This window comes from Aphelocoma coerulescens, unplaced genomic scaffold (assembly GCF_041296385.1).
Source record: "Aphelocoma coerulescens isolate FSJ_1873_10779 unplaced genomic scaffold, UR_Acoe_1.0 HiC_scaffold_556, whole genome shotgun sequence".
Taxonomy (NCBI): Eukaryota; Metazoa; Chordata; class Aves; order Passeriformes; family Corvidae; genus Aphelocoma; species Aphelocoma coerulescens.
In genome coordinates this window covers 1-15,141 of record NW_027183901.1, presented here as the reverse complement: position 1 = coordinate 15,141, position 15,141 = coordinate 1, and the positions used below count along the sequence as shown (strand labels likewise).

Sequence of the window (15,141 nt, the reverse complement as noted above, 5' to 3'; positions counted from 1 at the left end):
AGAAAAATATGAGCAAAGAAAGGGTGGAAGATGTGAGGGGTAAAGTGAGAAACATGAGGAGAAAAGGGTGAGAAAGCTGAGTGGAAAAAAGGAGAGAAACATGAGGGGAGAAAATAGCAGGAAACATGAGGAGAAAAGTGCAAGAATCATGAGAGGAAAAGTAAGAAACTTGAGGAGGAAAGGGCAAGAAACATGACTGGAAAGAGAGAAAGGTGAGGGGAGAAAAGGGCAGGAAATATGAGGGGAAACTTGTGAAAAACATGAGTGAAAAAAATGGCAGGAGACATGAGTGGAAAGGGATGGGAAATGGAAGAGGAAGAGTGTGAGGAAAGTAGGTGAAAAGGGTGGTAAACGTGAGTGAAAAACGGGCAGGAAACAGGGTGGGGAAATTGTGGGAATTGTGACTGGGGGGAGAGGGAGATGTGAGGGGGGAAAGGACAGGAAATGTGAAGAGAGAAAAGGGCTGGAAATAAGGGGAAAAGGGCAGGAAAGCGCAGCCAGGTCCCTTGAAGGGGAAGCAAAACAAGCTGCAAAGTCAGCTACAAAATCCATGCCCCCTGCAGCGAGGCACGCTGAAAGCCGCTGCTTCCAACACACGATGTCATGGTGAGAATGCCAAGCACACCTTGTGCGAGTGCTGTCAGCTCTGGATACGGGCTCCTGCCTTTGTTGGCGCTCTGATTGGGACACAACTGTGCCAGAAGTCACTGCTGCCCTCTCACTGCTCCCCCTTGGCCCCAAATGACTCCCCTGATGCCATATGGCCCCCCAGCCCAAGATGGCACCCCCTCACTCAATACAGCCTGCAAAGCTGCGCACCACAGCCGCTGGCTGCCCCCTGCCTCGTGCCAGCTTTGGGGGCGGCGGTGGGCAACATCTTGCCTGGTGGACGTTGCCTTCCTGTTCCCTCAGAGTGGCCAAGAAGTTGCCCACGGCAAACCTGCTCCTCCTCAGGCAGCTGCTGGCACTGCCGCGGCACATTGTCCAGCACAAGTCCACCAGGAGAATGACCTGCAGCAACCTGGCCGTCTGCCTGGGGCCAAAGCTGCTGAGCCCATCCAAGGAGGAGCAGCTGGAGCTCGAGGCTGTGCTGGCCAAGACCGAGAAGGTCACGCTGGCTTCGGCAGCCGGCCGTGGCCAGCCCAGCCCGTGCGAGCTTGGCTGCCCAGAGGTGCCTGTGCCTGGCAGCCACCTCTCTCCAACGAATGCCTGCAAGAGCTGCCCACAGCCACAGCCTGCTGTGCAGAGGAAAAGGCTCGGGAGAGATGGCAAGGGCTGCTTGGCACACTGTCAGCACCTGGGCTGAGAGCAAGGCTTTCCTGCGTGTGGGTGAAGGTGCTGGGGGAGTTTATGATGGGAAAATTGGATGACCTTCGGGGAGTAGGAGGGCGGTCTGGAGGAACCACCAGCACCCACAGACACATCCACAGATATGAGGAGGGGTGGAGGGTTGTCACAGCCTTGGAGTTGGGATACGAGAAATGTCAACATCAAGAAGATAACTGGGGAAGGGCTTGGGTGGGTTTTGCTTTATGTGTTCTTGTCTTGCAAGAAGTCGCTTAGCTGCACATGCTTTTGCTTTCTTGACCTGTGTTTGGAAGAGCCAAGTGTCCCTGCAGGCAGAGCAGACAAGGACCAAAAGGCAAAAACCTGTCTGGATGCATGCCCCTCTCTCTGCCAGGCATCCTCAGAGGAGATGGGGGAGACACCGTGGTGGAGCCCAAGGGGCAGGGGTATGTCAGCTTCACAAGCACTGGGACAAGGGTGGGGAATGTCTGATGAGGTCAAGTAGCTGCTGTGCCTCCCCCTGACAGCCCATGTCGTGAGCCTTTGGGGTTCCTTCCTCACCCTGCAGTGACACATCTAACGAAAACCGGACAGGTTGTTTCTCAAATGCCTTAGGCATGTGCTTAATCCAAGTCCAAAATACCTACAAATTAAAGGTAGGGAGGGGTAGCTGTCAACTGGAGAGGGCTTTTGCTCAGATCCTTCTTCATCACAGCTTCCTCCAGTCTGTTGTGGGACAGCTGTCCTGGGCGAGACGTGGCTGATGCAAAGCAACATCTCTGCAGAGCTAAGGTGGCGATTTGGCAGTCGGTCACTGTTACAACCCACGTCCATGAAGGCGAGAGTAACCCATGTTCTTGTCAAAAATCCCTTGGATCGGCTTAGAGTGAATCAATACTGAACGAATGAGCGAATGAATGAATGAATGATCAGCGTTTGTAAATATGTATACATATATACCCTAACCCTAAACCCTATATATATATAGGGTTTATATATAAACCCTATATATATATATTTAGGGTTTCTTTTAGAACAATTTGGTTGCAATGGAAAGCAGGCCATTTCAGTTCTTATTAGCTATAGACGTATAGCAATATGACAACACAAAAATATTACATAAGGAAATGTAAGATTAAGATAGAGAGAGAGATAGATAAAGAGAGAGAGAGAGAAAAGATAGAGTAAAAAACGTATCGCCTCTCACAGATCTTGCGATGGGACTGGGCTGTTGCAGCTTAGACATTTGCTGGTCAAAGTGACGGTCATCATTTGTCAGGGATGGGGGAAGAAGCCCGTGAAACACAAAGTCCAGTGGATTTAAATAAGGTCAGGCTCAGTGGGAATGCCCAGGTACCTGCCTGGACAGCTGGGAGTTGTGTAAGGGAGAGCAACTAGCAAGATAAGAAGCCTTGCAGGATTTGCCTCTTAATCAGCCTCAAAGCCCGATTTGTAGCCTCCAGGCAGTGATAGTTCACCCCCTCTGCAGTAGCCATTACTCACCAAAACCTCACCTCCTCCCTCGAGGGATGCAAACCTGGCCTTGCAAAGCACCCTGGCCCTGCACAAGTGAGCAAATGTGTTGAGTCATTGATCCTTAAGAGATAGTGCAGTCTCTCACAGTCACTACTCCAGGCTGTCTCTTGCCTCCAAAATTTGTGGTTTAGGCACCTCCAGATTTAGCTCCAAACACCCATAAGAATCAAAACAACACACATCAAAAGCTGTTCTTCCTCCTGGACCTGGCTTAGTTCCAGCATGCTGGGGGATTGAAAGCTGACACAGCAGGTGTGCCAGAGACATTCCCACAGCTTGGCCGGTGTGCACCAAGAGGACTCTGTTTTCTACCACCATGGTCATGCCCAGGGAGAAAGGCCGGTGTCGCTGACCAGGCCCCTAAAGGGAGGACAGAAGAGCAGGGATGCAGACACCACCTTTGCCGGCAGCCCAGGGCAGCAGCTGCTCAAGCGCAGCCCACCAGCACTGTCTGTGCTGATGGGCCTGTGGGGGTGGTCGGGGGACACAGGATTCAACCTGAATGACGTCCATGAGATACAGCTGTCCTGAGCTTTGGTGCAAGTGGGCCCAGGAGCTGGTCCCGGAAATCACCAATGCAGGGCTTGGAAAGCTTTTAGCAGCTGTGGCTCTCCCGGAATAGACTGTGTCACGTGCATCCAGTTAAGAGCGCCTCTCCTAGAAATGGAGGGCTTGTCCTAGGAAAGACTTTTGCTGGGGAAGAGGCACCAGTGAGTGTTTGAGAGGGAGGAAAGCTTCACATCGCACAAGGAACCAGCTGTAAACAGTTTTATTTGTTTAATTTTTCTTTGTTTACTTAAGGAAGGGCGTGGAGGGCGGGGCCATGTGTCACAACCCATCAGTAGGGGCTGGGATGTTCAGAGCTGAGTCCTGCACCCGGGGAGGAACAAGCCCTCGCACCAGGAGATGCTGGGGAAGAGCCAGCTGTAAAGCAGCTGTGCAGACACGTGGGGTCATGGTCAACTGCAGGCTGAGCAATTTGGAGCTGCTGAAGTGGCCCTGGGGCAAGGGCAGCTGACTGCATGCTGGGCTGCAGGAGGCAAAGCCTTGGCAGCAGGTGGAGGAAGATGAGCCTTGGCCTCGGGTGTGTCTGGGCTCCCCAGTGCAAAGCAGGCATTGCCCATCCCGGAAGCAAGTCCTGCCCCGGTGTCCCTCCTCAGTGCCTAGCCCAGCTTCTCTTGAGCTCTAATTGTTGGTCAGTTGGAGCCAGCGTCCAGCAGAACCAGCAGCAAGGAGCTGTCCCGGCCCAGATGGACACCGGGAGAAGGCAAGGTCTGGCCGAGCGGCACCAACCCAGCCCTGCCATCCTGCTTCCCATCCTCGCTGTCAGCGACTGGCCCGTGTCCTTGCGGCAAGGCCAGGGTCCTCCTGTCCCAGGCCAGGAGCTGCTTCGGCTCCAGGTAGGCTCCCCCACAGCTTGGGGACACGCGGGCACGGCCGGGTCCCGCGGCAGAAGGGGCCGCCTTCCTCACGGCCGCTGCTCTCTGCACCGCAGGAAGGTTCTCAGCGGCGGCGAGGCGGTGCTGAGCGCGGACGCGGCTCTGAGCCGCGGCCCAAAGATGAGTGAGAAGCGCCTTCTCCTCCTCCAGGAGGAACTGGTGGTGGCCAAGGTGCAGTAAAACCTTCAGAGCCCAGCTGCCTTTGCCCCATCCCTGGCTCTGGGGCAAAGACACCCTGCCGTAAGTGCCAGGCCCCAGCACCTTGGTGCTGGATGCACCAGTGTCATCCCAACATCAGCAGGGCAGGATGCCAGGGCTCTGCAGCAGGGAGTGTGTGTGGGAGGCCACACGCAACGCCCTGCTTGCCTCTGCTCTCTGCAGCCGGGACACCACCCCGCGCCCACGGCTCTGCCTGGACATGGAGCAGCTGTGGGTGCTGAGCAGCAGTGGTGGAGAGAGAAGTGGAGGAGCAGCAGGAAGGCAGCAATGAAGACGGCACCTCCAGCATCCTCACCTGTCCCACCAGCTCCTGTACTGCCACTTTTGGGTGAGTTGTGGTGCCACATGCCATGGCAGGGCAGGAGAGGTTTCCAGCCATGCACACACCAGCCTGGGAATGACCTCTGCCCTTCATGCCGAGCCTGGGCAGGGAGTGGATGTGGGTATTTCCATGTCCTACATCCCCCAAGCACTCTTTGGTCCCCAGAAGGGAGGGGTGAGAGCCTCTGCTTGGGGCACATCAAAGGGAACCAGGGCTTGGGCAGCAACTCTGTCCTACCCTCACCATGGGGCTTCGTCCTGCCCCTGTGTCCTTCCCACAGGACCAGGCAGGTGCACGTCTGCCCTCGGGCTGGGGAGCAGCAGGGCCTGTGCTCGCCTCTTTTTGAGGCTCCAGGTGCTGAAGGAGCTGTGGGTGGGCACCCCACAGGGGTAAGCTGGGGAGTGCTTCAGGAGCAGCCGTACAGGGGAACACAGCTGGGGAGAGCTGCCCCTGCAACTGTGGGCAGCTCTCAGGAAGAGCTGCCTGACAAGAGAGGAGAGGCAGCTTGGGGGTCATCCAGCTCTCTCCCTCTTCACGGGACCAAGGGAGCCCGAGTGACCTGTGTCCCATCCATGAAAGCCCTGGAGAAGGAGTTGAGCCGGGCCGTGCAGCGAGTGTCTCCCTGCTCTGGGCTCTGTGCCTGAGCACCGCTCCCTCCCCCAGCCGAGCTGCAGAGACATCGCTGCTCACCTCCTTCCACTTCTCTCTTGCCCCGAGGAGGACACTGAGTGCCAGGAGGGTGGAGAGGCTGATTGAGGACCTGGCAAATGTGAGAAAGGCTGCCTCTCACCCACGTCTGCCTGCGCTGGCGTGTCAGGGATGTGTGGCTAGGAGGGAGGAATTGTCTGTGGTGCTACTCAGCAGGCAGAGGCACCGGGGAGCCGCTGGCGCCACTGGCACGTCCTTGCTGCGGCCAGCGGCAGGACTGCTGTTGCGCAGGGCAGAGAGGCCGGTGGGCCAGAGGCTGCCAGCTGTGTGCCACGCTCAGGCTGCCAGGGCTGGCTGGCACCCGGCCGCCGGCCCTTTGTGCTGTTCTGCGAGCGCACCCGGCTTCTTGCAGGCTGATCCCGAGCACGCTCCTGCCGTAGCCCCGTCCGACCAGGGAGGATGACTTGGCCGCTCACTTCCCAGGTGAGCTTGGGAAGGTAAGGCGAGCTTCTGCTCTGGCCGAGCTGCGCTCGCTCGTCCCCCGAGTGCGGCTGTGCAGCTGCGGCACCCTGCGCGAGGACATCCCCTGGACGGGCAAGGGCGCCTGCGGGCCGGTGGCCACTGCAGACAATTGGGCAGGGACAGAGAGCCTGTGCTGCTGCCCGCAGCCTGGAGAAGGGCAGCGCCAGGGCTGGGGCGGCTTGTCCCAGCGCCGCGCCAGCTCTCAGGAGCCCCCGCGGCACAGCCCCACGTGCGGCTGCCGGCTGCCTGCCAGGGGTGCCGCACGGCTCCGCACGGTGCTGAAGGCAGGGCAGGGCGGGCTGCGCTGGCCTGGTGCTCTCCACTGGACTGGGTTTTGCCCTCACAGTGAAGCAACTTTGGCAGCTGTGTTTTGTTCCCTATTCCTTGGCCTTATATGAGTGCTGCCAGGATTCACCAGACATTCCCTGTGGATAGAAGGAAGTGGTACATGATTTAGGAGCTTTGTGCTACAACCTTTACTCACACCCCAGCAGTACCAAATGCAGTACGATCACTCATGTCTGCAAACTTAAAAGAGATGAGGCCATAAATCTCAGAGTTGTGCACTATACAGCACAAGGCAAAAATTAGTAAATTTACACCCGCATGGTGCCAAATCAGCTTTAAAATTGCTTCTTGGCTTGACACAAATAAAATAGAGCCTCCTCTCTAGACTGCCTGATTTGGCAATGAGACGTGCTTTTTAGTGTTTTCAGGACTATTCTCTAATGTAATACAACCCCCAATCTGCTTTCCTTAGAACCAATTTGCTTTTAAACCCAGACTTACCCTTCCTGTTTAGGTGACACATTTCAACATCTGCCAAATGAAACAAAACAGCAAATAAAGCTTTTAATCCAGCAGCATCACCTACTCTGTGCACTGCAGTTCCTGTCAGAAGATGCAACAAAGGCAGCGGGGGTGACGGCTGAAAGCAACGCAGCGTGATCCACAGGGAAGGAAAGCAGAGCAGCTAAGTGGGAACAGCAAGATGTAGAGCAACACGAGACTAACTGCTAATGTTTTCCAGACAGTGAACACCGCGACCGAATACATCTGGAGAAGTGGCTGCTCTGAACAATCACTACAGCATCATTTCACAAAAACAAAAGTTAGAATTAGTAGCTGCAGAAACCCCTCTTAACTCGCTCTAAAGACAAAGTGCCTGGGAGTAACTATGGACTAATCCAACCACAAGCCTGTGCTGGGCCTGCCAGGTAGGAGCTGTGATTTCATTTCTACAACAGCCGGTGCCAAGCATTTAAAATGGAAGCTACAAAAAATCCTTCACTACAATTAAGCCCACCACGTCTTTGTAGGTGTTGTGATGACGGAGCAGAAATTACACCAGCTCAATAGTGGGGAAAAGAAAATGCAAGAAAGCAAATATTGAAGCAAATAGTTGCGACAGATTAGCAGTTTCACGCTGCACAGTATTTAACAACAACAAAAAAGGTCTATGGCTAAACAGCTTGCCAGCTTTCCCTGTTTGCAGGAATATGTTCCTGAGGAGGCAGCACAGCTCAGCATTTTCCCATGAGACATTGGCAAAGCTCGGACCTTCTGTGCTGAGGAACATGACTGGAGTTGTCCGGAACCGGCACTCCTCAGCCAAGTTTTGTTCATGTATGAACAAACCTTGCAAAACTCTTGACTATTCTTCAGAACCCTCTTTATGTTCCCTTCCTCCACACTCTAGTTATGGACAATGGTCTAGCTTGCAAGAACTTAATTTACTCTCAACACAGAACAACCTCCAATCTGGGATTTTTACTGTTGCTGAGGGGATGGTCACAGGCCACTTCTCCCATTTGTCATCACCAATGCAAGGATTGGGTTGAATTGCTGGCTGTTGCTGCTGCCCTATTACTTTTCAGATAGGTTCAGGTCCTTGCCCTTCTTCCTGCTTTAGTTCTCACTTCAGGTATGGTGATCACACTCAGTCATGATCAGGCAGGTGGGGTGTCTCTAAAAACTATGCTGCAGTGCTGGAGTTCTTCTGCAGGCTGATGATGCTGTTGGTATCGTCACACAAAGTGGCACTCCACTTCTGCTACCGGAGTGTAAGGGCTTTAGGCAGCCCTGCTAAAAGGAGATGGTTACAGACACCAGACCAACAGCTTAAGGGATAAACAGTCCACTTCTAAATACAGTGCACGAGAAAATACAGATCAGTAGTACAGTTACTTGGGTAATAATAATAATATCATGTAATTCACCATGACTGAGCTAGATCTAACATCTGGGCATACAGAGACTTACCATGACCATGTCTCTGTCAGGCAGGCAAGCAGGGTACAATCTCTTCTCCACTCAAGTGATCTAGACTGGCCAGTGGCCTTGTGGAATGCAAATTCCATGGCTGGACTGTCCCTTTTATCATCAAGCTGCAGAAGTCCTATCTGGGCTGCTTAACCAAACATTACACCCCACCTGTGCTGCCTCTCTGGGCCAGCTCCGTCCCTGGAGTGCACAGGGCCCTGTAAATCTGTACAAGGCACTACTGCCCCACATTCCTGCATGGGCACAGGCCTGGAAGTACTGTAAAAGGCAGCAAGAGCCTCATGCACTGTCTCGAGACACAGTGTGTTAGGCAGTACAGCCCTACATGCACCCAGTTAGTCCTGGCAAAGGCAGAACTGATGGTGCATGTATGGAGGTCGCTACACAGAAGGCAAAATGGATGCACAGGGTAATAGCCTGAACAGACATGAGAAAATAGGTAGAGGCTCAGCAGCAGAAAAAAGTTTTGGTTTAGCCAAAGAATGACCACAAACAGTGCTGACAGTGATCACACTGAATTTATACCAGCCTTACAGTACAGTATGTTAAGGAGTAAGAAAAAGCCAAATAAACCAAGACAGTAGTGGTATGGAAGAAAAAGAAACAACTTGAAAGAAAGCACAAAGACTATGTTAAATGATCATGGAAATTGTACTGGCAATTGTTTTTTATATTCTTTTAAAGAAATACAAATCTTCTACCAGTGCCTAAGTCAGTGAACTACTGAAGTGCCACTTGGCCACAGGCCTGTGAAAGACTGTTTCAGCTTGTCAAGGTGTGAGTCACAGCTTAAAGGTGAAAAATAATTGAAACACACCCAGTGGACACACCCAGTCTCAAAAGTCTCGTGCTCCTTCTTCTTTATTTAAATTAAATTTAATTAAAATAATCAAATCCAATAATAATTAAATAATTAATTAAAAAAATTTAAACGAATTAAAAATAATTACATTTAAATAAATTAAAAATTCCCATCTCCAGCTGCTTAGGTGTTTATATGACTACATTCTTCTCTCTTGCACTGTGGATGCAGAAGTTCAACCAACACTTACGGAGCCTTTCAACATAGTTGGAGTTATTATTTTTTTAACTGAACTGCAAGACTGATTAATTAAGATTTACATTCTCATACCTTGTACTGGGCTGAGAAAGCTTTAACTGTAAACTGCATATCTGAACTGTCTGCTATGCTATTTTAAACCCACAGACAACTTACAAGGGGTCTGTTGTTTCAAACTTTGTTTTGAACTTAACTGTATTTTTAAGTATCAGCTGCACGCTACTGTAAAAAAACCAACTCGGCCAAAAACCAGGCTGGCAAGGAAACACTGAAAACAACACAATTCCCTCTTAGTTTTCCACTTCTAGCTGCACAGCGTGACTAAGAACGTCAGGAGGTTGTTGCGCCGCCTTCTTCCTCATCTTTACTGGAGACATGCTGCTGGTTCTCGTGGCTGGCGTTTCAACAACCTAAACCAGCTGGAAAAAAATCAAAATGAATAGAATATTTAGTACCAAGTGTACCTGTCCTTCCACAAGCTACAAAGACTGTACTGTGATGATACACTGTACGTGGACAGCTTTTCCTCTACACAAAGGCAGGAAGCAACGCAGCAGTACCTACCTCTGCCGTACTACTTGGCACGCTCGGTCAGGTTTTTTCCTGCCAAAGGAATACGGTCCCAAAGCTGCAGCAACTGCTCTCCAACTTGTGGTTCCAGCTCCTAGAAAGGATCGGGAAATCCGGGAAGTTATCTGCACTGCTACCACTGAGCATACAGAAACTATTTATTACTGAAGTAGGTGAGGTTGCCGGTGATTGCTTTCAAACTTTCTCCAAGAGCTCATCCCTTCTGCTATTGGGACAAACATTAGAACTCCCAGCAGAGCAAGGTTTTCTTACTAGGGTTCAGCAGGAGATAAAAACTTTCAGAAGCCACCCTGGCCTACAGGCTGTTTGGGGTGTCTCCATTCCCAGGGAGATGTCAGTTCTCCCAAAGATAATTCCAGTGAACACACTACCTCCATACACAAGAAGAGACGCACCAGATACTTGGTACCTCCCACAGGTCACTCATTTACTAACTAAAGATCATTATTTTCCACATCTTGTAAGTTGAATGCCATCAAGCGTGGTGGAGAATGTGGAAAGAGAGGTCACAGGAAATACGGTGGCTGTCCTTTCCTTGTACTTCTTTCCTCCAGTTTCTTACAACGGGAGAGAGGTTTTGGAGAAGAGAAGGTGAAACAAACACTTTAGCTCTTGAGTCATCAAGATGTTTTGGGAGGGGATGGAGAGAGGGCAGAAACTGCCACAGAGAAATTCTGTGCCAATTCTTTGGCTTTTTGTAGTTGCATTTAGAGCTTTAACAGCTTTGGGAACGGTCCTAAGCTTTACTCTACCTCAAAACTCGGGATTCTCTTCAGGCTTTACAGAAAAAAACCTTCTAATTATGAACAGTTATTTGGGTGTAACAGACTGTCTAAGAGAATACATCTCAACCAAACACGGCACAAACCTCCAGAACTAAATTACAAAAAAACCCCAACAACTTCTTTTTGGAAGCATCCACCTTTAAATCATTTTTTAAACACATAAGCAAGAAGCTGTTTTGATTTTATCAAAATGTCTCCATTACTTCCGCGGTAATTCTGCATTCGCTGAAGGTACAATGCACCAACGGACTGGGATTCAGATTAGCAGACACATGAACAAGCGGCGACAAACTGAACAAGCCAATAAAAAATGCACAGTTCTACCAAGTAAAGAAAACTTTAGAAGAGAGTAACATTACCTGGCCATCTCTACTTATCTGTACTTTCTTACTGTCGTTCCACGGGTTGAGCAAATGGTGTGCAAACTGAAAAGGAATGCTTTCTTTTCGGATCCAGTCCACCTTAAACACACCTCCGAAACCAGCAGATCCCCAGTCTTGACTTTTCTCACGCCCAATTGCTGAACCCATTCTAGCAAACCCCTGGGACAAAAACGGAAAGAACAGACATAATGGGACCCCATCTGTCTGCGGCAGAACGAGAGAAATAACTGAACTTCCTGTGAAACTTTCAAAATAGTTTCAAAGTGATTAACACACTCTCCACCATGAAGCTGGAGCTTCCAAAATGTTTTACATCTAGAAAGTTAGAAGTAGCACTTCTTTTTCCACTTCAAATACGCCTTGTAGGGTTTGACCGTAAGGAATGTCTCTCACTGACAGGATTCTCACTGAAGGGTTTTTGAGCTTCGTAACAGATTAAAAAGCTGTTGCAAAACCACCTGAAGCAGAAGGAAATCAAGATGAATATTCTAGTAGAGAACAGTCCGTTAGATATTCACATTCCTTGTCAGTTGTAGGTTATTTTTGCAGAAATCCATTTGTTCCTTCTCACGTTCCCTCTATGTTAACTTTCACATAGAATCAGGAGAGCGTAGCTGTTCTTCCAAGAAAGAAGTCAAAGTTGCTTTTATTTCCTTCTTTAGTGAAGCTGGACAAAATTCCACCATGACAAGGATTCAGAAAGAAAACAAAAGAAACCCCAAACCCGAGATAGCATTTAACTTACTTCAGGACACCCTGATTTGCCCACACACCAAACAAACCAGAAGCGAACCCAACCCCACAGACAACGCATCAACTATTCAGGTGAATTTATGCCAGTTAGGATGTAGCAGTCCAAAAGATGCAGTTCACTGTGTAAATTACCAGCACTCACTGCTGTTGTAAGACACGCAGTCCTAGATAGCTCAAGGCAGACTTAAATGAGAATTAATGAAAGGAACAGTGGAAAAAAAAAAAAAGTGGACTAGAAAGAGACAGTTGGGGACAACAGAAGATTAATAGGGAAGTTAATCCCACATTCCCATGAGGGTGCAGTGCCCTGTCACAACTGGAAGGGCGGGGCAAGGTCAACCACCTGCACTCCTGACGTCGGCGTGCCTTCCCTTCCCCGCTTCCCTGTCTGAGAGCACCAATGCAACCGCCCATTTTCGGTATCAACTGGCTCGCTGAAAATTACTTGCCAGTCTTAACATCTGCGTTTGCCAAATCATCGTACGCAGGATGTCACTGCAGTCCTTCAGTGGTATTGCCAAGACAGCTGTGTTTTGGTTGGTTCCTTAGATTTTAAGTTCAGCTGATTTTTACAAATAGCTTATATATGAAGAAGTAAGTGGGCCTTTCTTTACCTGGAACAACTGAATTTAGCTGGCTCAAAGCTAACGTGCAACTTTGCACTACCAGGTCAAGCTTTTAACTTCCAACTGACCACAGATTTGACCAACAAACTGTTGACATACATCTCACTGAACACGAAGTCGAGACACAGCTCTGGAAGAATCATGGCCAGCTTCCTAACTGGAAGTGAATAAAACCAGTTTTTATTGAAATTTTAATGAAGAAATTTATGAGTTTCCTGGCTTTAAAAAGCTATGACTTGCCTGTAACTCCCTGCTCACTTACAATACACACTTTGGCATGCAAAGAGTAGCAATCCCTGACTTTGTCAGGATTTTTGGGGCGCTTTTTGTTGTTTTAGAGGATTACTGTAGGGTATAAACATTATTCTGACTCGTGATGTTTGGAGGCAATTCCGTCTCCGCCTTCGAGGGACAAACTGAGCTAACTAGAAAAGCATGTTTCAGAGAGGAATTAAATGCTCTTTCTTCAGCAAGCACAGACATCTGCACACTGCTCTGCTTCTCAGAAGGCCAGGAGTCATAAGCAAAGCTGTCCACACTACACACAGTCATCTCCTGCACCCTCCTAAACCACCAACCACTGCTAGTACTTAGTTTTAGATTAAGGACTCACCTGAAAGCATCCAGACCCTTGAACAGAAAATATTAAGTAAACCAGGCTGCTCTCCCAAAAGGCTCCATTCAGTTTCCCTTCATTGCTTGGCGTAGTGGACCATATTCCCTTCTGTTGAGAAATATCAATGTTCTGCAAGTTGCTACTTTTCATTATAAAGTACCGAACGGGCACATTTTGTCTTGGTGAAGGAGATCTGCAGCCCTGGAAAAAATGAATTAAATGAATAAATACAACAAAATAAACCAGGCTTTATTTCTGAAGCTTTACACACACGAACATAGAAATCCTTGACTGTGCTCCTCCCTTCCTCCTCCAGCTTCTAGAAGAAACGTAAAATCAGCTGCTCCTGTCTGAAATGGCTTTAAAATGTATCCGACGTCTGTTTTACACTTTGAAAGCACTTCTCGACAATTCCTCCGTGAGGGGCCGAAATCAAGTAGAGCAGAATAGGAGTAAAAAGTTTAGTGATTAATTACAATTTGTTTAAGTCTGCCACGCCTTGAGATGGCACCAAAATTAATCATCCTAGACTGCAGCCTACAGCACACCACTCCCATTTCTACCTTCAGGAAACATGTCTTCTTCCTTTTACACTGGCTCAACCTAAAAGCTGAAAAACTCAAGAGGAATTACTAAATCCTCCAGTGAGTCCATGAGGTTTCCTTTCAGCAATCTGTTTAGTATCACTGCAGTTTACCATTCAAGTATATGGGGACAATTATGACAACAAGCTCGTTCAATGTGTGCTTTGTTAAAATAACCATCACAAAAAACCCCAAGCAGTCATAATAAGGCAGGTAACACAGATAACACAGTATTTAAAGAGAATCTGTATCAATGGATGCTGTTACAGAAACAGAGGAAGGCAGAATCCAAAAACTTCAGAAGTGTGTGTACAATGTACTAATTTAGTTGAAAAAAATTAATACACCTTCACCATTTATTAGAAGAAAAAAAAAATCTCATTTTTTTACTTTGGATAGCTTTACCTCAGCAGTCCACAAATATTATCTTTGCTGTATTAAACTAGTGTAACAAGGATACTTAGTCTAGATTTTAAGTTCCAGAAGGAAGTATTATGCAGCCGTTATAAATGAAAAGTTAAGTCAGGTTCCTAATTTAGCAGTAAAATACCTAATTGTTGCAGAATGGTATCAGCAAGACATCCCTTTACTTTTCAAGAGCAGGGTGGTACGTTGGAGAACTCTACCTTTGCAGATACTGGAGAAGAAGGACTGGCACAGGGGCTGGGACAGCTACCGCTGTCTGCAGGCTTCACTGAGGACTGAGCTGATCCGTCATCTGAGGATCGTTTGGAGAGCAAAATGTCTTCTTCTTTGTACTTCTTTGGCTGGTGGAGTGCAGGAGATGTAGATTTCACTGAAACTCTAAAAAGGACATGCCTTGAGTTTCACGAGCACTCACTGAACAATTTACATACATACCTGTCAGCCTACTGCATGACCACATGTATTACAGCGACTACAACATACATTAAACACTAACTAAAAACCCATACCGGTCATGCATTGTTTTTTAATGCCATTGTTAAACCTCTCCTGCTACTTCTCAAAGATCACAATTCATGGACAATATTCCTGACTGCTCTCTCAAACAGCAGGCACGTGTATGAAATACTTCTCAGTGAGATTACAATGCAGCATAGGACAGTAACACACCTTTCAACTGTACTGCCACTATTTCCACCTCCTTATTACTAGCAGAAATTTAAGTGATGCTTGCATACATAAATTGCAACCTACAGTGTCTAGAAGACCTCAACATCTTACTTTTCAGCACTAGAGGAGTCAGAGAATTCAGTTTCTGTTGAGCTTTTTCTACTGTTGGTTGACTTCCATGTAGATGCCAAAGGAAGTTCTTCACAAGTCACAGGTCTCGGTCTCTGGCCGATTCCTGAAGGCTGCTGCAGACCTGCAGACCGTTCTTCAGCACTCAGAACAGCTGTAATTGCTCTTACAGTTGTTTCATCAACTTGAGACCACGGTTTAGAAGGAGCTCGCATACGACGCAGGAACAAACTGTGCCACTTCTGCCTGAGTTGCAACAGCAT

The 15,141-nt window shown here is 48.7% G+C and overlaps 1 protein-coding gene and 1 long non-coding RNA gene across 2 annotated transcripts; one reads left to right on the top strand and one right to left on the bottom strand.

Annotated features, from left to right (window-relative positions):
• Nucleotides 1–4,721: 4,721 nt before the first annotated feature.
• On the top strand, nt 4,722–7,681 carry LOC138101857 (uncharacterized). The gene is made up of 3 exons (XR_011147272.1): nt 4,722–4,809; nt 5,864–5,948; nt 6,776–7,681. It is a non-coding gene; the product is annotated as an uncharacterized lncRNA (long non-coding RNA).
• A 95-nt stretch (nt 7,682–7,776) lies between these two features.
• LOC138101856 (3'-5' RNA helicase YTHDC2-like) lies at nt 7,777–15,123 on the bottom strand. The gene is made up of 6 exons (XM_068999617.1): nt 14,861–15,123; nt 14,281–14,458; nt 13,068–13,271; nt 11,052–11,234; nt 9,881–9,980; nt 7,777–9,735 (listed from the first exon to the last, which is right to left on the bottom strand). The coding sequence occupies exons 1-5, from the start codon at nt 15,091–15,093 to the stop codon at nt 9,891–9,893; spliced, it is 888 nt and encodes a 295-aa protein (XP_068855718.1). The 5' UTR covers nt 15,094–15,123; the 3' UTR covers nt 7,777–9,735; nt 9,881–9,890.
• Between the last annotated feature and the right edge of the window lie 18 nt (nt 15,124–15,141).